At 45.0% G+C, this 24,661-nt stretch overlaps 1 protein-coding gene across 1 annotated transcript in view; it reads left to right on the top strand.

Annotated features, from left to right (window-relative positions):
* The window catches only part of fat2 (FAT atypical cadherin 2), a 91,095-nt gene extending 67,302 nt beyond the window's left edge, over nucleotides 1-23,793 (top strand). Inside the window, exons 23-29 of the mRNA XM_084952778.1 lie at nucleotides 1,016-1,173; nucleotides 9,997-10,435; nucleotides 11,791-11,944; nucleotides 14,042-14,135; nucleotides 14,226-14,374; nucleotides 14,460-14,734; nucleotides 20,849-23,793. Of these exons, the coding sequence (XP_084808904.1) occupies nucleotides 1,016-1,173; nucleotides 9,997-10,435; nucleotides 11,791-11,944; nucleotides 14,042-14,135; nucleotides 14,226-14,374; nucleotides 14,460-14,734; nucleotides 20,849-21,348 (1,769 nt within the window). The 3' untranslated portion in view covers nucleotides 21,349-23,793. The remainder of the gene's footprint in view (nucleotides 1-1,015; nucleotides 1,174-9,996; nucleotides 10,436-11,790; nucleotides 11,945-14,041; nucleotides 14,136-14,225; nucleotides 14,375-14,459; nucleotides 14,735-20,848) is intronic.
* The last annotated feature ends 868 nt before the right edge of the window (nucleotides 23,794-24,661 follow it).

Genomic DNA, 24,661 nt, shown 5'->3' with positions numbered 1-24,661 from the left:
GAGTCCTCTGTCACACGTGTAGGACTAGGCTTCTAAGCGAGCTTTCTGTTCGTGGAGGCTGGTGACTTTAAAGTGAACATTGTTGTAGGGTCTCTACCTGGAAAACTATATATACTGCATGCTTACATGCTGTGTTATGATGACGAGTACACTGACCTAACCCCTGAAGTCACTCCATATTCAAAGAGCTGCAGAGAAAATGATCTTTTCATGCTTCAGTGTGTGCAGCTGGAGTTTCGTCCTTTTCTTCCTGAGATCTGAGGATGAGGAGGGTAAATATTCTCACCAGTGTCAGCCTGTTCTGGTGCATCATGTCGTTCAGGTTAACCTCCCTGCGGTTACACAAACTGAACTGAGGGAGTAAATCCCCGGATTTCATAAATGGCTGTCAGTATTCCCTCATCGGGCCACATTGGGATTTGTGCAGGCATTCCTGTATGGGTTATTGCTGCAGGGGGTTTTCCATCAAAGTTTAATCTTAGAACAACTAAAAAACAAAAGCAGAAGAGAAATTTGCTCATGACTCTTATTTGCTCTGGGTTGCTGCCGCTGGACTTGTGGTTGCTGGTAGGCGTCTGTGCCTGACTCTTTGCTCCGTTTTTTTCCTTTTCCAGTAACAACATCAAATAAATTTTCTCTCAGATCAGAGATCACACATTACAATCAGGTTACCACCTCGTTTCATCTGAAGGTGTAAAAACATCGAAAGAGCCGCGCCTTTTAACACAGATTAGGATTATTAAAGATAAGTGGATGCTGAGCTGATTTGGTGAGAACTGCTCTGCAGGTATTTAGTGAGACAAACATAAGATTTCTGATCTCAGAAGCTCGCCGCGGTGGCACCCTCATGGTTGACGCGGTTAAAGTCCGAAAGACAAAAGATGTAGAAGTCATCCAAAAATAAAAATCAGATGATTAGCACATTTACTCAGGAGAGGATAAACCAGGCAAACGCCTGGCCAGCTCATTCTTCTGTGTGTGACCTCTGCTTGTGTTTCCTCTGTTTGTGTCTCAGAGTCGGCGCTGAGGTTCGACAGTAGGTCCTACCTGAGGTACCTTCACCGTAAGGACGAGGACAACCAGGACTTCAAACTGTCACTGAGGTTCAAGACGATCGAGAAGCAGGGTGTCATTGTGTCCACCAACAGCAGCACCGGCTGGGGAGCTTTACAGGTGAATGAATGAATGAATGAATGAATGAATGAAAGGCTTTAATGGATGTATGGATGCATCTGCGGCGCTGTCATCAGAGAGCTGGACATCTTTGGTTTTACAACTGATGTAGTTTTCCTGAGAACACATCAGAGCTCTCACTGTTTCAGAAGTGTGCGATGAACTATGTCTGCCTGATCCTGTTGAACGCTGTTGCAGTGTAGGGGTTTGTGTGAGAGGTTACCCAGAATGCACTTTGTTCCAGTTTATTCCGACTCTGAGAGAAGCTCACAGAAGGCTTGAGTGGCTTCGTTAAATACACTAAAGTCATTGCAGCGGATTAGAGGGGTCACATGACCGGATCAAACCGGGACCTGTGTCACGCGCCTCCTCAGCCAGCGTAGAAGCTTCATGCAGGTCTGCGATTCAGGACCGCTTCTGAAATTCAATCAGGCATTTAGGACATGACCATGTGAAAGTACCTGTCATGCAGAGATACAAGAAAGGAATACCTGATATGCTCTCGATTTGTCGGGAGAACCAGCATGATGGTGAGGAGTTTTATTTCAAAGCAGTGACTAAAGAAAGCTGAACATCTCTATAACAAACTCCACTCTCACGCTGGCCTGCCTCGTCAGCTCACAGAGGTCCGGGACATCGCTGGAATTTCACACCGAAGAAGGCAGCGTCGTCTAAAAACAGGCGGACTGACCCAGATTCACCGCAGTGAGAAGAACACAGACCAGCAGCTCGGCGGGTATCAGATACTTCACACACACACACATGGCGGCCGGCAAACAGGAACAAATCAAATATCGGTATTTACGATGATGTGAGTGGGGATGAAGTGAAGCACCAGGTCATATCTGTGAATCATAGCTGGAAACTGTCAGGGTAGGTGTAGAAAAGAGGACTCGTATGCAGGACTCCTTTGGGAGAAGACAGTGGAGGTATTTACAGTGCAGTAAAGGTGCAACAGTTCAATTGTATACATATATAGTGATGGGTGCCCAGGTGTGGTCTCCTCCTTTTCCTCCTAGCAGTGCTCGTGGCCGTGAAGTGAAAACACACGTAGTGACTCCTTCCAAACAGTAATCCCGAGTGGCGGTCCAGCTCCCGTGATCTCTCTCTCCGTTTCTCTCCTGGTGGCAAATACACAAACACACACGGAGTAACTAAACAATCCTCAGATCAACGTAAACTGCCACAAAAACCATCCGTGCTGCTCTACCGTGCTTCACACAATGATCCAGCGCTGACCGATCGCCCTGTTAAGAAGGCAGCCCGGGAGATGGCGAATAATTGGCTACAGCTGGTCGGCTCCGATCAACAACAGGTGTGGCCAGTCTCTGCGCGGGAACACCCTCGGGAATGCTCGTCACCGCTCGGAGGTAAACAATCCCGTTACGAGAGAGAGAGAGTGGGAGAGAGGGGAAGGGAGCGACATGCACACAATAACACATGGGCAGGCATCCAGGCGAGGGCTGTCGGACCATGACAGAAACATTTTGGGATGAAAAGCCTCACTCGACGCTCCCCACAGAGACCCGCCTTAAATCAACTCAGCGGCTCTCCCTTTTTGTAAATCTGCTGATAAATTAGTGTCAAACAACGTTATTAAACATTTGCCAGTTGAGATGCCCAGCTCAGGGGAAACTTCCTGTGAATGAAGGAATCAGAAATCCTTGTTCCGCCAAATGCTGCAGTTTTCTTTCTTTGTGTCTCAGGACAGCAGCAATAGAGACACACGTCTTCTTACCTGCTTGACTTTGTAAAAGAGGAAAATGCGAGCACGCTGCTTATCGTGCACGTCTGTGTAGGAACTGTATTTCATCTCGATGTGTGAGTGTGGAGCAGGAACCATGGTCCAAACGTGGATCCAGTTCACATCCAGATCACAACAATACTCACCTTGGGTAACTCTACACTGTAAAGTAATAATCAGCCCCTATGAGCTGGCGCTTGGTGACAGTGGGGAGAAAAAATGTATGTTTTGACCCTTTGGAGTCCTTAGTTTGGAAAATCCCGGAAGCTATTCATGGGTTCTCTCCAGGTACTCAGGCTTCCTCTCACAGTCCAAAGACATACAGTTAGTGAGGATAGGATAGGTGCGAGTGGTTGTCTGTCTCTGTGACAGACTAGTGACCTGTCCAGGGTGTACCCTAGACCTTTGGTAGTAGGGCTGGGCGATATGACCCAAAATTCATATCTCAATATTTTTTAGCTGGATGGCGATATACGATATATATCTCGATATTTGTTTTAAAGCCATAAAGTAAGAACAAAAAGAGAGTTCTTAGTCAAAGCTGTGTCCCAGATGTCACACAGGCACTTTTATTAACATACAGCGTAGATGTACATGAAGAAATTACTCAAAAATAAATTATCAGCATTTATTAAATAATAATGCTGCATAAATAAAATAAAACAACGTTGTTTTTGTGCATAACAAAAAGCTCACAACTGTGCAGTCAAAATGTAAACTAACAGACGCTGAGCATAATAACAAAGGCAGATTTCACAGCTGCTCTGTTCCCAAAAGTTCTACTGCGTGACTGACAGCCTGGAGTTTGAAATCCTCTTTGCAACCATGTCTCTTACAGGTGCCATTTGTGGTCCATATACACACAATATGGTAATATTACGTTGAAGCACAGTACGTATCACTCTGCGAGGCTCCAGACTACGGTAGCCGTAATGCTCCGACAATCCATCAAGCGGTGCAGCTGCAAAGTCGTACTAAAACATTTTTTTTGACAGATTGCTGAGCGCCGTGTACCACATAAAATCGGTTCGCGGTCAGTAAGCACAACCAGAATTCATACATAAGGCGCACTGTCGATTTTTGAGAAAATGAAAGGATTTTAGGCGCTGCATGGCCTAAAATCAGGGGCTGCATATTGTTAGCGCGGTTAGCTCGTTAGCGCAATTAGCTCGTTAACATGTTGACACCGTCCAGCCCCACGCACGGGGCGATCCGCGGTAACTCGTTAACGGAGATTTGCCGTGTCCATCTTGTCGTTGCCTGCAGGTGAAGCGATGGGGGAGGGGGAGTTGTGTTCAGTGAAGGAGAGGCGAGGCCGAGTAACGTTGCGTAGAGACAAAAGTGAACGAAAGAGAGGCAAACTTGCGGCTCCACAAGTATAATTATAACGTAGCATATACTATATCGATATAAACGATATTGTCACATCTTATATCTAATATAAAAATATAAAGATATTTTTAAAAAACTCGATATATCGCCCAGTCCTATTTGGTAGCCAGGATTGACCCCGACAAGGATAAGAGGATGGAGTAAGGTGATATTTTGTCCTCCGACCAGTATGGCGTTATTTTTGTGCCACTATTCTGAGCGCACGTAAAAAAAAATTTGAGCGCATGTAAAAAACGTTTGCAGGTGCAAGTGTTGCATTTTGAGGAGACATTTATTTTGAGCAAAGAAAAGCTAAATTTGACTGAACAAAATTCATTGCTGCGTGCAAAAATGTATTTCAGTGTTTGCTATTATCCACACACACAATAGCAGCCCCTCTCGCTCAGTTTTTGCATTTGCGCTCATTCGCAATGTGTTGCTTGCGCTCTCAACATTTCTGCCCGTGCGCGCTCAACTCTTTCTGTACACCGTTATATTTGTGCCACAAAGCCAGCCAATCACAGATTTGGATGCAAAAAAATCTGATTGGCTGTTTTGGTCTCCAATCAGCTTGAAATGACGAAATGCAATTTCCCAGAATCCATTTCGTCCAAAACTCAAACGAGGCAGTGACGGAGGAACACAGAGTGGCAGAGTTTGAAATATTACTCTTTCTGGGTCACAAAATAAACTTTTAAGATATTTTCATGCGAGAATGTAGCTGTGTAAACTTCAAATATCTGCTCGATTTATCAAGACATCACATATTTGCAAAAGTGCTCTAATGTTTTCGGAGATGTCTGTTACCCATCAGCTGACCGCATAGCTGGACTGGCCGTTGGGCATTTGCCCGGTGGGCCGATGGTGATTTTTCATTTTTATGTTTGTTTGTTTTTGTAAATGTATAAACAATGAAAGGTGGTGGATTACCCAATTGGTCATGATCAAATCTGGGCTGGACCAATTACAATACATCCGTATTGAGGGGAAAAGGAACGCGATTCGTTAGCTAGAATGAAAAAAAGACACAAAGCTGGAGTCTTTGCTGCACAGCTGCTTCTTCTTCTCTCATTCTCTCCCCTCTCTCTCCTGTTGCTACTTCAATCATGAAACTGATCAATGATCAGCTGATCGTCTCTCTTGTTTGTTTATCGCCCACTTTGCGCCAGAAACAGGAAACCAGCGGATGTTGTGCTAAACAACAGCAGCACGTTCAAGCTTGATCAGCTGTTGTTATAATTTATTTAATATTACTTTCTAGTATCAGCTGATGTTTGCTGGAGCCACAGCTGTATAAGCTGCTGGTCATGATTATCGGTTTGGATATGTGGTGAGAGGGAAACATGAAGGTGATACAAATCATACATATATACCAACAAGACAGTGTACGTCACTGTCACAACAGCGTTTGTTTTAGTTCAAAGGCTTTATGGTTTTTCCTGTAATACCTGGTGGTGGTTTTGTCAGTTCAGCCTTATATATTATGTTTAACCCGAGTGACCACCCGGTCAGCTGGTGGGTAACAGGCATCTCCGAAAACGTCAGAGCACTTTTGCAAATATGTGATGTCTTGATAAATCGAGCAGATATTTGAAGTTTACACAGCTACATTCTCGCATGAAAATATCTTAAAAGTTTATTTTGTGACCCAGAAAGAGTAATATTTCAAACTCCGCCACTCTGCGTTCCTCCGCCACTGCCTCGTTTGAGTTTTGGACGAAATGGATTCTGGGATGTTGCATTTCGTCATTTCGAGCTGATTGGAGACCAAAACAGCCAGATTTTTTTGCATCCAAATCTGTGATTGGCTGGCTTTGTGGCACAAATATAACGGTGTACAGAAAGAGTTGAGCTCGCACGGGCAGAAATGTTGAGAGCGCAAGCAACACATTGCGAGCAAGCGCAAATGCAAAAACCGAGCGACAGGGGCTGCTATTGTGTGTGTGTATGGATAATAGCAAACACTGAAATACATTTTTGCACGCAGCAATGAATTTTGTTCAGTCAAATTTAGCTTTTCTTTGCTCAAAATAAATGTCTCCTCAAAATGCAACACTTGCACCTGCAAACCTTTTTTTACGTGCGCTCAGAATAGTGGCACAAAAATAACACCATAAACCTGCAGAGTTTCACAGGCTGTAAGTTTCTGAACTTAAAAAAAGAAAAATCTCCAACATTTATTGCGTCGTTTCGTGGAGCAGTACAGGAAGCTTTATTAAGCTGACCGAAAAGAATGAGACCTGAACAGATAACTCATGACCCAAACCTGGTTTGATGACATTTCCCCTCCTGGGCTTTCCTCCTCTATGAGCTCTCAAGCTCAATATTCACTCGCTCTGATTCTCAGGAAATTTCAAAAGCACTATTCAGCCTTTCCCAGGGTTCTCCCTCCTGGGCTTTGGATCTCGGTCCCTGCCCGCTTCATTATGAGCAGAAATGGCTTCAAAAGGAATTTCTGAGTAGCGAGAGCTCCCTCACCTGGGTTTGGTTCAGAGAAACTTCCTGAACATATGAGGCGCTATTCATACACCTGATTACCCAGGAGGACTGAGCGGACTGTATGAGTGTACTCATAAAACACCTCATCAGTATTCTCTGTCAGCTTTCACACCTGTGGGACAGGAAACACGTGCTCACCTTCAGACCTGTTTGCTGCCATTAATTTCTTTGCTTCTGCATGCATGCGCTTGGAATCGGCTCCTTTGAAATGAAAATGTGTGAGCGTGTGGATGAAAAGCTGCCAGGGTGAGAAGTGTAGAACAGGAAGAGGTGATTTGTCACTCCCGTGTGATGAGGAGTGTCAGTGAACGCACTCCATACACAGTTGGTGTTTCTGCAGTGACACAAAATGCCTGAAATGTCAGTTTAGGCTTTTATCGCGGTGAGAGAGCAGCAGGGAATCCTGCTCACAGTCTCATCCAGCAGTCGTCCCTTTGTTTTATTAAATTCTACCAGTGTGGGTCTGCGGCGGGCGAGGCTCTGGGGTTTCTGTTGCTCACTTTGCTCCACAATCAGAGCGGAGGAGGTGATTGACAGAACTGAAGAAAAGGAGAGCTAAGCTGTCTGCGTTCCAACCTGCAGAATGAGCTGGTGGTGGCAGACATGGAATTCCCTGACGGGCAGCTGGGCTCAGCTTTAAACACAGGAGAAAGGCGGCATTTGATCACTCTGGAGCCTCTTAGGCGAGGTGTTTTCTGTCCAGCTGGGAGGAGCCTGGGCCATGCCTAGGAAACTCTGGGGAGATTATATTTATTTAGGAACAACTGAGAATTGAGACGGCTGTGATGTAGGGTTAGCAAGCCTACCCCATAAAACCCAAATTCCTACGGAAACATTGAGGAGGCTTGGTTTAGAAGGAGGACCTTCACACTGAAGACTAAGGACTTCTTACGGTGAGGAAGCAACGGGACTGAAAATCCTTCTTTAAGGAAGATCAACATCAGTGCATGGGAGGAGGAAAGACAGGCCACAGAAAACATCCGTGGGGTGTCCTGGTTTATGTGTGTCTTTGTCCATTTCATCACAAAGACACACACACACACACACACACACATGCGTGAGTAAGTAGGTGTAGGGACAGCTGCCCAGAGGAGCTGGATGGAAGTGCCGCCACCCAGCTGTCAGGCAAAGAGGGAACTGTTATGAAGGGGGAAACTATTAACAGGGACCAGAACAGTTTCTCTGTCGTGCTGTAAACGTGTTTATTTTAACAGTCGGTGGGAGCTCTTGCTTGGATGGTCTTAGTGTGTTTTAGTGTTTGAGCAAATGCTCACGAACACTGAATGGATGATTATTAATTTTCATATTTGGAAAACAGTCGCGTCTCCCTCAGGAGGAGTTTGCAGCTTTTTCTCAGTGCTGCTGAATTTTGATCAGGTGCAGGGCAGACAGTGATGAATTATCTATTTATCTATTTATCCCCAAATAGAGTAAACAAAAGTTAATGCGCTTTTATGCTAAATGTGAGAGCATTGCTCCTGATAAACATCGCGTTAGTGACATCAGCATTTAGCCTCTCAGACTCTTGGCCCGTTTAGCCAGCCTGATGCTGAGCAGTCTGAACTGCTGCCTTTCATTCTCCCAAAATTCTCTCCCAAGTGCTGAAACATCACCTGCAATCTGCAGACTGTTAAAGACCAGCGTTCCTTAAAAACACTGGATTTATATCCAGGATGTGAGGATGCACACTCTCTGTCAAGTAGCTCAATTGGACAGGTATGCAGTTTCCTGGCTGTGCAGCTCTTCTCAAAGCCCAGAGTCAGTCCTGATGCAAGGAGCCTCTTTGAGTTTTTTACATACCTCTGTTGTCCCCGTCCAAGTGACGACATGCAGGATCAGAAGTGTGAGCAAAGCTGAAATCCAGCCCCAATTCACTCACTTTAATTAACATAGCACCAAATCACAACATCAGTCATCTCAAGGCACTTTGTATTGTAAGTTAAAGACCCCACAATACTACACAAAACCTCCACAATCAGACCACCCCCTTTCAGCAAGCACTTGGCGACTGTGGGAAGGAAGAACCATACAGGGAAAGGGGCGTGTCAAAGGGTTTTTCCTTTTTTTAAAATTGGAAACTTCTATTTTAATGTTTGAAGCGTGTCAGATTGCTGAGTTTTCCTTCTTTGGCCTGAGCTCGGCCTTCTCCCTCTCTGTCTCGGTTTGACACCAGCGCTGTAGTTTGCCTGCGTGCAGTCGCAACACACATCACACGCTGTGGGCACTCTCCAGTTTACCAGCAGCACTGACAGGATGTGATTTATAGAGGCGTGAAGCACTGATGCTGCAGAGCTGAAGTCTCTGAGGAGCGGGATTCGACTTATGCTGCGCTGATGCTGTAAAAGCCCGAGTGCATCATCTCCCTCACACGGCTGCCATAAATCACACCCAGAGTCACAGGAACGTACGTGATACAGAATAAAGACGAGCAGCACAATTCAGCCCTCAGCTCCCTCCTTCAGCCCCGTGGGCTGTCATTGATCCATGAGAAGAGTCCTGCAGGCCCCTCCGATATGAATCACTGCTGAAGCTTTTTACTGCCACAAGAAAGCAGAGAGAACATGTGGCAGCGATAGAGAGCAGTGCAGCATCACCCAGAGGACGGCCTGAACGCTCTAGAGGGCTGCAAATAAAGACAGGAGCACGCCGAAACAGACACAGCAGCTATCAATAATGCCTCCGGCGACCAGCGAGGCCAAAACATCCATGCTCCTTGGAAGTTGGAGTAGCGTGTTGTTAAATGTAGAAAACATGACCTGGCTTTGGGAACGCTGAGCGTGCAGAAACTCTGAGAGGACGCTGAGTGCACAGCATGACACAGTGAAGGACCTTTGACCCCATCTGTCTAAACTTAGAGACATTTTTGGCATTCATTCAAAATCTGAAACATAAGTCACAGCACGAGTGTCTAAATGAATGAAGATGAATTTAAAGCATTTTGAGATTTTTTTCTAACAAACTACAAAACACTAAGTGATGGAACCACTGAAACGAATCTGAAAGGAGCATTAAACGTCAGAGCTGCTTCCAAGCAGGATGTCGGTGGTTAAATAATGTTTAATAATATTGTTTGTTCATTTAACAGTTTCTTCTCCCCAGAAAGAAAGAAAATAATAAGAGTCAAAGACTTACACTCAGAAACGGAGTCGGACGTATTCTTCTCTGGTTTTCGTGCATGTGTCTCACTGACCTTTGTCTTCCTCCCTCAGTTGGTCGGCGGAGACCTGCTCTTCAGGTACAGATGTGGAACCACCACCCCTGCCTCACTGCCGATTGGCTCTCATATGGTGTCGGACGGTCGCTGGCACAGCGTCCTGCTGGAGGTCAACTCCTCCTCGCTGAGGCTGACCCTTGACGGGCAGCATCCGGTGTCCGCCTCCTCAGTTGAGCCGTGCCGGATGCTGCGCTCCCATGGAGCGTTGCTCTTTGGTTCTCCTCCAGAGCTCCACCAACAGCCGCATAATTTCAGCGGCTGCCTTGAGGGCCTGGAGCTCAATGGGGAGCCAATCAGAACAGGCGACTCGGCGGAGTGGAGGGGGTCAGGGAGCAGGAGGGTGTTTGGGGTGTACCAGTGCTGCAGCGTGGGAGGAGCCTGCGACAGCAGCCCTTGCAAGAACGGAGGTGTCTGTGAGGAGGACGCCACGGGGGGTGAGTCGCCAAAAACTAGATTTTATTGAAAGTAAAAAAATAAAACAGAGATTTCAAGATTGTGCACAGAACTTCCTGAAACAGACAAATGTCCACACTTCAGGGCCAAAGTCCCAAGTCCAGCTCAGGGCTCTTACATCATTTAGTTTCCTCTCAGCCTCCAGTTTAGCCCGCCAAAATAAAAGCAGGAAAAATGTGCCAAAACATAAGGAAATACCACACAGCGTGTGTTCCTTTATTTTTATGAGTACCTGGTAGCACATAACCAAGTATGAGAGCCAGAAAAACTCATAGTTTAATTAGAGTTTTTGTTATGATGACTTAATAAAATTAGATTAAAACAAACAAACAATGTGAGCTCAGTAACTAAAGTACTAAAGGAGAACAAGTGAAGTACCACAGGAGGAGGAGATGGACCGACGTGACGGATTCAGCAGGAACCCACACCCATTGGAGCTGAGGTCCTCCTCAGGAGGTTCAGCTCCATGTGTCCTCCTCTGCTCCTCCTCCGAGGAGGATTCGAACGGCCGAAGGCAAAATCTCAGATTTAAAAAATTAAACTTAAAAAAGTTGCTGTTTTTGCCCCTGCAGTCATTTTTATCTCATCACTAGGAGGAAAAAACAAAAATTTAGTGCCTGCAGGTGGTGGAAGTTAAGCTTTTAATGAAGAATCAGCCTCAGTACAGCTGCAGGGCAACGTTCAGTTTGCAATATTTTATGAAACTGTTGAAACGAATATGATTTATTTTTCTGTCCCCATCTCACAGCGTCGTAGCAACAGTCGTCTCAAGGCACTTTATATTGTAAGGTAAACACAACATTAAGGAGAAAACCCCAACAATCAGGTGACCCCATCTGAGAGACTGGTTGGGTAAAAATGAGTGTATCAACATGTCAATCATAGCATAGCCCCACCCTAAATCCTCCCCTGCTTCCTGTCCTTTACAAATCAGGAAAGCTTTATTTTTATGACTCGCAGATTAAGACAAATACAGGTGTATGTGCAGAAGTCAGTTTAGATTGTAGATTATGACATGATAATGGAAGAGTTGTGATCTCAGCCTGTGTCCTTGATCCCTGCTTCCTCATCCTGGTGGCTTCCCTCTCTGATTCTGGCTGATGAAACATGATTTTTGCTGCCTGACTCAATTCCACGTGCTATTTTCTGCCAGTTATCCGTGGGAGAATAAATCTTGCACGATTTTTCCCTTTAAACATCAACAAGGTGCTGCACTCTCCGGCCGGACCTTGCTGACCTTTGCTTTGATTATTTCGTGCCTGTAGGGGAGACTCGCTGTGCCTTTGATCAGTTGCTCTTGTCTCAGATGTCTGGGTGTGTTTTATTTGCTCTGCAGAGCCGCGCTGCAGGTGTGCAGGACTCTTCCACGGCGCCCGATGCGGGCTGACCGACAACCCATGCGCCTCCCAGCCGTGCACCCACGGCAGGGTGTGCATGCCCATGGATCAAGGTTACCTGTGCAACTGCTCGCGTGAGAACCCTGAGGCAAGGTAGGCACATGTCCACACACACACCTCATTCACCGATGCTTTTAACCATCACAGCCACTTTATTAGGTACAGTGGAGCCTGCCTTTGCCGTTCAAATCAATGTAAGCACAGAGTGTATCCTTATTCTTCATAACTTCTTCATCTGGCCCCAGCCCTGAGTGATGGAGATCCATTCCTGTCGCATCATCCTCTTTATAGTGTGCAGGTTTGTGATCATCTACTTGACTTTTAAGGACTGACCAAACTAAAAATGTCCTCAAAGACCAAACAAACAGGCAAAAGTGATAACTACTTAAGTCAGACAAAGGGTGGAAACCAAAAAGAGAGACCAAGACTCAAGTGCATGAACTAAGATCCTGCAACAATAATCCAGAAGAGGAAAGAGAAAATTCAACATCAAGGTCCTGAGACCATGGCAACAAGCTCTTTGAGCATTAAAACGTGATTGGCTGATTAGATATTTGCTTTAGAGAGCTGCTGCTGCACATGTGCCACTGTGCAAAAAGCATTGTGTTTTGGGTGATATATGCTCCAGTGATAACAAACCAATGTTGTCACACAGCAAGTCACTGAAACTAAACTGAAAACTAAACCTTTGGAATGGTCACTTCAGAGTTGGAGACCAGGTCTGCAACCAGTCACAGTCAGCCGCCGTCTTCAAAGTGACTTCGGTGCATCGAGACCTTCATTTTTACCCTCGAGTTCAATCAGGTTACACCCAGTCTGCAACCCGCTGAGTCGAACCCCTGATTGCATTGCGACGGGGTGCAGACTGACTGCAACATGTTGGTAAATGTCTGCATTTATAAGTTAGATGATGATTATTTGCAAACCTTCAAATTTGCCAATCTGTCTGAGAACGACTGCAGTCACACTGCAACTGTTTGGAGACAAGTCGCCTCCCACCGGGCCATCGGATCTACTTCTGGGCTATTTTTTTTTTATAGAGCAGTGAAACTAATAAAAAAAACAAAAACAAACTAAAATTGACATTTTGAGGGAAAACTGAACCTAAAGATATAAACACGAACCAAAAAACCCAGTCTGACGCACACACAAGCTCACCCCCCCCCCCCCCCCCACAGAGTTACGGCCATATTTGCATCTCCTTCCTTTCATTAAAGCTGCTTCGATCCCCGCGGCTCTGAGCCACCGTCCCTCTTCCAGGTGGGTTTGGTTTAATTCACTGAATGAAAAATGGCTACTGCCGGATGGTAGTTGCAGGCGGCGTACTTTTGCTTTAGGAAAACATGCAGAGATATTTTATCAAGCTGTCACCAGCGTGTGTGGTGGACAGCAGCACACAAGAGGACATTTTATTTAGAGTGTCCAAAGTCATTCAGAAACGTTCCTCTGGTCTCCAAAGCAAAGTCTTCCTTCAGATAATAACAGGAAACATGTTTTTCTCTGCAAAGCGCTGCCGGGATACACTCTGAGTGAAGTAAAGCGGGGGACCTGAGCACCGGGGAAATAAACTGAGCTGCGGGCACATTTATGGAAAACAGAGTGCCGGCTTTGTGTGAGTGCTTCCGCTCCAGCACTCAGCAATCAGATCTGTGCCAGCAGGGTCTCAGGGTGGTATTTCGTGCCCATGCCAGCTTTGAAGCTTATAGGATCATCACTGATTTAACCTTCACCTCTGTGCTCCTCTCTGCTAACGAGCGCTTGTTCAGACAGGCTTCAGGACCAAAGAGTAACCTCTGGAGTTTGGGCAGTCTCATCAGCAGAGAAGTCCAACTGAGAAGGGACAGGAGCTGCTGTGTGTGCGGCTATCACCGGAATCTTTTATCATTTTTTCCATTTCATTTCCAACATAAATTCTTTTTACAAAGTTAAAAACTGTGGACACAGTCACATGAAATTCAGGTCCTTCTGAAACTAAAGCTGATATTTGCTCTGTGAGCTTTTGGGATGTAAGAGATCAGAACGGGACTGAAAATCAGTCCAGAGGTGCCCGAGCAGACGAAACTGAATGTGAGGTGTGCAAAGTTTAAATGAGAGTTTTGGTTCTTTTCACTCACAGTTTGTTGTTTTTTGGAATATTTTAGTTTTCCATCCTCTGAAAGTGCTTTAATGTTCCTCCCTTTAACCTTTTAGGTGCCAGGACACAGGCTGTTCACCCAACGAGTGTCCTCAAGGGTTCGGCTGTAAAGTCACTAATGGTGCCATCTACTGCGAGCCACTGCCTCTGGTCAGTCATGACGACAGACACACATGACCTTAACGTTCTTTCTTCTTTAGTGGCAGCAGATCAAACTTTAATCATTTTCCCGTCCTTCAGGTCAATCCATCGTTTGGATACGTGGAGATCATACAGATTGGTGCCGGTGTGCTCGGATTAGTCTTCTTGGTCGGCGTCTTTGTTTGCATCAGGAAACGACATGTTCAGCAGAAGAAGAAAAAACCTGTCTGCGTCCAGGACTCCAACGGGTAAGAGTTTTTATTTCTGAAGTTATTCATCAACATATTCCATCAGATCTTATTAAATCTCTAACGTCAGCTGCTTCACCTGCAGGTACTTACAGTCCAGTCTGGCCAAGAGCCTCAAAGCAAACTCCCAGGAAGTCAACCCCATTGAGATGAGCTCGCTAGTTGGTCCAACCAATGACCTCGACCACACACCGTTCAGATCGCTACGGCCACGCAGCCAGATCGGTTCGTCGGCGGGTGGGTCTCCAAAGACGCAGGGGCCGGTCGTGTGCAGCGTTGCTCCCAATCTTCCTGTCAGGCCGCCATCGAGCTCTGATAACGACTCCATCAGGAAAAACCACTGGGACCTGGACTATGAGGGTGAGTGTTGGTTTGAATTGGGGGGCTGGGAGACTTTCTGATGAAACCTCAGCATGCTCTTGGACATCTGATTGTGAGCATTAATAATGAGAATAAAGCAGGACTATCAGCAGCACTCATGCAGCGCAGAATGTCATTAGATCCGACGCTCCTGGGGTTTATCGCAGTGATTCATCTAGCTCAACACGAATAGACAGAAGGATGACTCCACTAAAATTCAGTTTCGTCTGTGATCCAGACCCTTCAAACATTTTCAAAAACTCCTTCAGGACCTAAAGTGTGAGATGTTTGCAAACTCTTCCACCGAACAGGTGAACTGTTCTGCGTTTCACAGCTGTGAGCCGCATTCAGACAGCCAAACACTGAGTGCATTAAAAAAAAGGAGGAAGCAGGGCTATGAGATGATCCTGGTATCAGATGGAAGCAAAAGGTCTTTTTGAGCAGCCACCTGTCCCGCCTGCTGATGTGATCCATGAACGTTTACCCACAATACACTTTGGGGATTTTAACAGTGCTGCACTTTACATCATGCAGCATGGACATCATGCAGCTTTGGTCTGAAGGTGTGTTGGATTTTGTTGATAGAGGAAACAAAAAGACAACATAAATGTACGAGAGAAGGCGTTTGGACAGGCATGCAGATAACACCGGCATCCTTGCTGTGATCAATCCAGGGAAGCATGGAGTCTGTTTTAAAGAAGACTTGTCCTCAGGGCAATAATTAAAGCTCTGACTCTTTAATAAGACGGCGTTGGAGTTTCAAATAATCCGACTGGAAAATCGTTTGGAGAGATGCCATCTAAGTCACAGCAGCATTTTCAGTCCTGACATATAGAAGGTCAGAAGAGATGCTGTAGTCACTCGGTGTCGCCGTAAAGACGCAGTTAATTGTGATGTGCAGTGCATCATGTGAAACGTGCACTGTCTGTCAGTACACGGCACTGATTAAACTCTGGGAGATGAAACATTCAATGAGGCGACAGGAAGTGATAACATCGGGAAGCGATTTTTCTGTTTCACTGCTGTGATCACGTCACATCTGCCTCCTCATTGTCTCCACGCCTCATTCTCGTTAGTACTCTTCCTTCAGTTCGCACCTCTCAGGCTCCCTAAATCTCTACAGCTGTCCCGGGGGTTTCTCCGAGCAAACGTCATACGTGCACATTAAACACGGAGCTGTGTTTCCACCAAGCTGCTGAAAAACGAAGTAACAAAGAGCATCCACAATAGAACGCCATGTTAAATGCTATCTACTGCTAGCAAATACTGAACAGCGTTTCATCGGCGACCTGGAGCTCGCAGGCAGCAACATTTATGAGCTCAAGCAAAATGAAGGACGTTCTCTCCTCGTCCAATCAGCTGCTGTCACTGACGACACTGATGAGCTGCAGTTATGGTTCAACTTTAGCAACACAGCATGAACCCAAAAGTGGTGTTTCCTCAGAAATAAATTCTATTAACAATCATAAAAAAGAACTTAACATTAAATTCCTCAACAACAGTTAAATGTAACTCCTGCACGTTGTTCTGCTTACTGGTTTATATGGAATATAAATAATCATATAAAATAGCTGCTGTGTGGTCCGAGCAGCTCCAGTTTCAGGATTTTATTTGGATGTTATTGATTAGCAGGTATCTGTTTCTGAGTGATGTTTGACGACCAGTCTAAGTGGAAATCACATGAAGATGTGATGTGCCAACTTAACCCCACCATCAGTGTCACACAGACTGATATTCGATGATGTTTAATCTGCGCCTGGTCTCAGTTCAGAGAGTCCGCGTTGGTTCTGTCCCGTTTGCACACCTGAGCTCAGGTGTGGAGCTGTCGTTGTCCTCTTCTGAACTTTTTCATGAAGCAGTTTGAGTAATTCAGCCTGTGAACAGCTCAAACAGGTGGCCTTTATTCTACTATGAAAAGGATTTTCCTAAGAGCAGTGCAGGTCTTTATTTTCCTGCTTTGTCGCCGTGAGGCTGGCCGATAAGATAACGCTCCTGTGTGAGGCCAACGTCTGCCTCCATGTTTGTCTCCCTCTCCTGCTGTCGTGCTCATCTGTCTGTAAGCGATCCATACCACCGAGCTGTGGGTCCTGCGTCCGTGGTCGTGTTGCTCAGACAGATGAAGAGGCAGATTGGGTGTTTGTCATGCCATCGCTCTTCAGGCAGCACCCGGCTGGCAGGTCGTTCGTCTGTTCAACCTTACGAGCACAGGAAAGGACACGTTTCTGTGTGAGTCGCTTCATTCGTTGTAAGACTTATTGTTAATGGTGACGCCACCCGAGGCTGCCGAGTGACCTCCATATCAAACTCTTCACGGGATGATAACATGATTTCTGAACTGAGTCAGGCCTGGCTTTAGAAAAAAAGGACTGGCTGTGCATCCGTGAGGGAGGTCTCTGCCTCACCTTTGGAAAAACCTGGAAATTGTTGTAATGATCATCAAACCACGACTTTATGGGCATATACTGAGGTGTCAGAGCTCATCATTAAGGGTGCCGGAGAGGTCATCGAATGTTGTCTTTAAGGGGTAAGAGTCCAGTCTGGTCCTAAAGATGGTCAGCATGTGTTCGCGAGAACTGCTTCAGGTTTAAGCAGCACTAATGTTCAAGTTGATACTTCATTTTAATTCTCCATCAAGATTTTATGCTTGAATGAGGATTAAAGCCGCCACTGCTGGTGTGAACACAGCGCCGTAATCTTCCAAACATCATGAGCTCGCTGCTGATATTTGATGTTTTCATTTGTTTTCTGTGTTTCTGGATGAATTATTGGATAAAATCTATCAGTGAAAGTTTCCAGCAACACTGATCTGTAGTTAAATCATGCACACAGTGGTAGATGGCAGCCCATTCAGCCCTGAGATGGGATTACCGCCTTGCCCTTGGTCAGCCTTTCTTAAACATTTGTGTGATTTGGAAGCCTCACAGAAAGCCTCCAAAGGGGAATTTCATTACTTTTAATGGTCTTTTCAAGGCTGTTTGAATATCAGACTTTACAAAAACAGCTACAGGGAAACTTTTTGTCCCCAGTTCTCGAATCTTTCCAGCTCAGCAGCAGCTAACCCTAAACCAACATGATCTGCCCACTTCAGGCACAAATACCCATGGCGGTGAATTCCAACACCAATTACAATTTTTGCTTTTACACGTCACTTCACTGATTATAAATAAGGCCCAGAGGCTCTGGACTTTCATCACACATGTGTAAAGAAAAATGATGCAACTCCCCAACAGGACTTTAGTCTGAAAACATTTTCAGATAGAAAGCTTCCTCTAATTCTACCTTAGTAGGAAACAGAAAAACAAAGAGGGAGATTTAAAGTGACCTGCCGTCTAAATACAACATCATTTATTAATTTGTCAGTAAGCATCCTAAAATTCAGAAAGTCATCCGTGTGAACCATCCTGTTTATCTTTATACATACAGACATTGTTTCAGTTTCTACAAATCCCAGGCCCTTCGGAGCAGCTCGTGCTGTTAGCCTGAGCCACCGATCGGAGTTTCTGAACAAAGGCTGTTGGTGTGGGTGAACCGTTAAAGATGCTGTCAGGCTTTCATCGCAGAGCTGTGTTTACTTCATCCTCTCATCAGTCACGTCTCTCCTCTCTCTCCTTCCATCTGTCCTTTTCATTTCATCTTCCGCCCCCTTTCCCCCTCATCTCCTCGGCTTCTCTCCAGCGTTTCCCTTTTGTCTCCTATGCATTTCCCTCGCTCCTCTTTTTCTCATTTTGTCTCTGTGTCTCCATGTCAAGCGGCCGGGAGTCTGCTTGGTATTCTCAGAGACCAAACTAACAGCAGGAAATCCTCTAAAGTTTGTCTGAGCAAAGTGCCGAACACGTCTGCTCTGTTACTTTGAGATTTGGGGATGAAGGGCAGGAATATGAAGTGATAATCCTCGGGAAGCAACTTTGTTTTCTGCTGAGCCCTCGAGTCTGTGGGGGTCTGGTCTGGGACGTTTTGGGACCATTTCCTCATGATGATGATGATTATTAGTGTGTTGGTATCACTGTTCGTAGGTTTTAGGCACAGACTGGCTTTACAGGTTTCCACTTGACTGCAAAGGGATGATTTTCTACCTGTTTTCATGACTGTAAGGATTCTGAATTCTCTGCTCTTAGCTGAATGCAATTTGATTTAATTAGCAGATAATCGGACACGTTTCTTCGAATAATGGGCTAAATAACACTGAATGATGAGTAAGCCAGTTTTATTCTGTCTTGCTGAATTTTTTGAGTTATCTTAAGTTTTTAAGATCCAGTTCATATGGAGGCGAGTGAGTTTGAGCTTCTGGGAACAATTTTAAATCCATAGCTTAGATTCACAGATCATGAAACAAGGATTTCAAAGGTGGCTCAGATCAATCTGAACTGTTTTAAGCTAATTAGAAAGCTCAAAAGCAGCCCTGTTGAGTTTGTGTTCTTTGATATTTTCTCATTTTTCGTATTGTATGACAGTATGGGCCCAAGCATCTGCTGAAGGCTTCATCCAGCGAGGCTCAGAAACCCGGGATCAAGAGCCCGTTTGATGGCAGCACTGTCACATCTGACAGTGTGGGCTATTTTAGCTGTCATCAATCAGCTTTCAAATCAATAAACGTGATGTCACGGCGGCTTTGCTGATGTCACTGGTGTCGGGATGATATCACGGCAGCTGTAAAATGTCAGTCATGTTTAGGGGTAAAGGTCAAAGGTCAGGCAAAAAAAGTAAATAAGAGCTGCAACTCTTTAATTCATTATATGATACATTTATACTATTATTATGTGTAAGCAAATTTAATTAATATGTACTCTGTAGTCTATTTCACTGTGTGTCTGTATGTGAGTAAGGACACAAGAAAATAATTATTGCATCATATTGATTTTTATTTTTTTCTATTTTTAGTGTCCCATTTTATGGCTATTTACTTATTATTTTATTTTTTCTAATGAGTTGAGCTCTTTCTTGTAAAATGTTAACCTTAATGAACTTTTTTATTAAAATTAATAATAACATGTTTTTATTATTTATTGTTGAATTAATGATCAAATTCAAGTTACAACTTTTAAAAACTTATCAATGATTACTGTAAAAACGCAGAGCACATCCAGAGCTACAACAGATTTTTATGAATTTTACAGACTTTTAGTTTTTACGGTAATTATTATTATTGATGATGATAATTATTATTATTGATATTTAATATTAAAAATGATAATTATGTGATAATATTATAATTAATAATAAATATGAGGTTTGAGGGCGGTGTTTCGTAGCTGAATTATAAAATGCTTTTTACACATATGACTATGTCTGTGATGCTCTGATGAGTGAACTCCTCTTTGTGGAAGTGACACCGTGCGTGTGCTCATAACCAGATGTGTGTTCAGAGCGGTGACCTCTGACATGACAGATTAAACGTCACCGAGTCACCACTAAGGTTACGTAAGCGGCACGTTTTCCTCTCTCCTCACCGACTTCCTGCTTGTTTAATAACTAAAGTCTGAAGCAGCTGCTGCACGTGATTAAAAATCCTCCTGACGGTCACTTTTGCTTGGGATGAGCAACCTGAAATCACCAAATTAGTATTTCAAGGTTGAGACATAGCTTGAGATTACAGTGCAGAAAGATGGAGGAGCTAATCTTTAAGGTTACCCTTGAATTGTTTTAATCTTGGCCATAGAGAAGGAAGGAGGATTATTCTACTAAGGAAGTCATTAGACATGTTTCTGGATCAGTCGCCTGCCTCTAAGTGAAATACGGTGACCTGGGGACGCCAAGCTATTCTCACACACACCCACTGAGTGTTTAATATGCAGATTGTTAAAGCTTTTGAAACCCACTTTCAGCCCTGTGTTCAGTGTCAGTAGATGTGGAGAAGTTTCACTTTGATTTTAGCGTAGTAAAGTTCTGACTCCATCCCGGTGGGTGGGGATTTTCCATCCCTCGTTTCCAGCGAGTTGCTGTCGCTGATGATAGACGACATTGCAGTAAATCAAATGTAAGAGCAGGAGTGGCCTGGGTAGTGTTTGCCTGGGACATTTTAGGTGAAAGTTTGAAGTAAGTGATGAATTTCTGAGCTGATAATTTGAGTGCGAAACCATTAGTAACCAGTGCTCTTCCTCTGCTTCCTGTCCTCAGTCTACCCCGCAGACCCGGACTATTACGGCCGTCCGGCGGTCCAGGATTTCCCTCAGTTTGACATCGTAGAAGACACTTACTCCACCTCCACCATGGACTCCCGCAGGAACTCTAGGTTTGGTGGCTTCCCGTTCCCGCTGGACCGCTGCGACCGCCGCGCACCCCTGCCACCGTGCTACAGCAACCAGAACCTGGATGACTTCCTGGGTCCAGACGGTCTTCCTCTTCCAAGCTCTCAGTGCCCCAACGAGTACACCGCCATCAGCTACTACCCGACCCAGCACACCCGCAGCCTCGACAACGTCACGGGCTACAAAAGACTCAGCATGCGCCTCAGCGTCGCCATGCCCTCATACGCTGAGCAGGCCAGCCCGCCGCCGGCACCGAACCTGAACCAGGCCCAGCCTCAAACCCGAAAAGCACGACAGAACCCACGCAGCTGCGACGGGTCAAGCATGGTGGAGAGTGACTACGGGAGCTGCGAGGAGGTGATGTTTTAAGGTGGTGACGTGTGGGCGTGGTCCTCACACGGCAATCAGAAGAGATCAGATCTCTTCGTCGCTCTGTGGAAGATGATCACAGCATGTGGAATGATTCTTCACACACCTCTGATTTGTTAGACTCTTTAAAGTGTTGCAGTCTTGCTGCGCCAGATTAGACAGAGCATCTCAGGATGGCTCGCTCACCTCCGCAGAACAAGTTCAGCACAAGTTCATCTTCTGTTGTTGGGACACCACCCAGGGTGTTCGCTGTCTCGACAGGGCTGTGAAATCATGGACAATATTACCCAGCGGGCTGTGAACTGCTCAGACTTTTGAAAGCTTCAAAGCGGAAAAGTCTGCCTCTCTGCACTCCGAACACACCTCCCACATTTCACCGGTCACACACACTCGTCTGATCAGCCACACAGCTGGAGCTGTGCTGAACACGGACAGCACATCCTGCTGGGTGTGTTCGCTCATATCTGCTCCTAAAAGTGCAGAAACAGGTTTATGGTATGTCTAAGGATTTCAAATCTCAGCGTATTAAAGCACATTTCATACAGGAGAAAGGTGTCGGTGTTTGTTGTTAGCATTCAGAGGGCTGGATCCTCGTTAGAAACATGAAAGCGATAAAAAAGTGACGTTATTGTGAAGTGGACTTTGTATTTTTAGCTGTAAGAACTCTGTAAACATCTCTTTGTGGATTTCAATGAGTGAATTTGATGACAGTATTTTCCGTGTTTGTGTATCGCTGCCCTGCATGATAAAGGGAACTCTTAAAGTGCAGCAGGAGAGAATCGTCCATGCAGCCATTTTAAATGGATTGAATGAGCAGAGAAGCTCGGAGTGCAGGATGCAGCGTTTTTATAAGTGATTGTTAGATAGTGAAGAGTCGATGTTTAGTTTAGTTTTGTCAAATCAACAGTTTGACCTTTTCTTTTTCCCAAAGAACTGAGCAGAGACGACTTGTTTCTAATAACACATAGAGTTGGTCAGTTCATTGTCAAACTCCCTCCTGCCAAATTACGTGTGAAGAAGGTTATGATCTGAACTGCAGGAAATTACAGAGGAATATTTGGATGTGAGCAGCTTCAGTTAAAAGCTGAAATAATTGTTAATTGTGACTCACAGACTGGTTGTTTCAGTGTTTCTGCTTAGTTTTCAACTCTGTGGTAGCCGTGGCACTTTGTGAAGATAAAGCTCTCAGGATTCGCACTGTCCTCCTGCTACCTGCTGGTGCACCGACCAGTTCTTTGATCCCCAAAACTCCTAAGTGGTCATCCTCAGCCTCTCCTCTCAGCTCTGTGCAGTGTGTCTGTAAGCTAAGGTTTTAAAAACTCACAGTGTACCTACAGCACACGGGGAGCTCATGGTGTCCCAGAGACCAAATATTTGAAGGCTTCAGAAAAGGCGAGCTTACTTTGTTGCGACAGCTGGAAGAAGATCCTCACGGATCATTTTATTGGAGCTGAAAGAATCTGGATCTTTTGTTTGATTTCAGGGATGGAAGGACAGAGTAGAGCAGGTTAAACGATGTCCAAGCCTGAAGTTTTTTTCAATGAGCTCCTCCAGGCGGTTTGTGGATTCCAGGACAGAAGATCAGATCTGGGACACTGAGTCGATCTGGCTGCTGTTTGGTCAGTTCATGTTTCTGTAAACGATGAAGTGCCGGCTGAATATGAGCGCTGTGTTTACCGCTGCCTCCAAAACGTGCCAAGGCTGCAGATGTAAAAATCAAAGCCTGCATAAGCGGCATATGTGGTGAGCTCTCGGAGGCTGGGGAGATAAACAGTGCACGAGAGCAGCACTTGTATCTGGAACACGGCATTTGTAGTAACGTGAAGGCGTTAGCAGACGGTGATTCGGGCAGGGCTGGTTCTTAATGTCCTGACTGTCCAACCTGTCCCATTTGGCACCATAATGTCAAATTGCCAAATCAAAGCACGCACACTCCACATATGATTACATATTACTCCTGCTGAGCTTTGGCTTTTGGAAGAATTCGGGTTGAAACAGAGACATGGCTACCACAGTGTGATTGTCTCAAAATTTTTGTTTATGTTGTGCACAAAAACCAGGGGCAACCTAAGGGCCAGCCGTGACTAAGGCTGAGGATGTGTGTGTAGATGTGTTATGGACACGATCCTTCTCTCACTGGTGGTTCCACTGTGAGCTCTTTCCCTTTGTTTTGAGTCCTTTGTACAAAAGAGATCCCATAATCCGCTCGTGTCGTGCTGTACAGTCTGTGCCTGTGTGTTGCTGTGCTGAATATGAATCACTTGAATGTATTGACATGTGTTGTTTGTATTCATTTCATCCATAAAGTTTATTTTTGTACCAATGTGGGCATCCCCATGTTTTGCCTTGATGTTTTTCTCTGAGAGATTTTATTAAGATGCTGTCTGTCCATTTGTTTTCCAATATTGTAAAGAGAATATGAATAAAGATATTATCTTCTGTAAACACCGACCATATCACGCTCTGTTCCAGTCAGAACAGGCCAGGTGGAAAAACAGCCCTCATCAGACAGGATTAGTGTTATCACAGGAATTTGATCTTCACATCTGGAATGCAGCACGATGATAAACTTTTACTGTTAAAACTACTAAAATCTCCCCATTCCTCTTTAACAGGGCAAGTGGTGTCCCCCAGAGGTCTGTTTTAGGACCTTAAACCTGTAGTCAAGTTATCAGTTCAATTATATTTTGTTTAAATAGCAGCAAATTGCAACACCAGTTGTCTTAAGGGACTTTATAATGACTTTATAATGTAGGGTAAAGTCTCAATAATATCCTGATGCATGCTCAATCATCCAGGTAAGGAAATCCCAAAAGGTTGATTCTGTTCATCTGGACGTTTTCAGTGGGAGAAACATTTCGTCACTCGTCCAGGTGACTTCTTCAGTCTCAGCTGACTGCAGTTTTCCCCAACCTTATAAACAGTACTTTTGCACAATGACTAAACTAGCACCACTGAATGAACAATGGGCTGGGAGGTCATTTCCATGATCATTAATATGCAAATTGTCATGACCATTGATCAACAACCACTGATCAAAGACCAACGCTGAGGAACGCTGGTTTGAGTGGGGAGTCAAGGGCATTTACGGGAAAAGGGAAAGACTGAATTGAGGAGGAGGCCTAAGGGTACATCTGTCACCATCTGTCACAATGCTGTGATTGCAGCCATTCCCCAACTCTCTGTGAATGTCACTCATGGACAATGATCAACGGGCTTTGATCAGTGCGAAAACCTAATTGTCTCTCAACAGTTTGTGAAATACCTGTTCAGTTCAGCTTGAGCCAAGATGACTAAAGCTGGGCATACACTG

This window comes from Perissodus microlepis, chromosome 2, assembly GCF_051167445.1.
Source record: "Perissodus microlepis isolate ML-2025 ecotype Zambia chromosome 2, ASM5116744v1, whole genome shotgun sequence".
Lineage (NCBI taxonomy): Eukaryota > Metazoa > Chordata > Actinopteri > Cichliformes > Cichlidae > Perissodus > Perissodus microlepis.
Note: the sequence above shows the minus strand (reverse complement) of the source record. Positions and strands in the feature narration are given on the sequence as shown.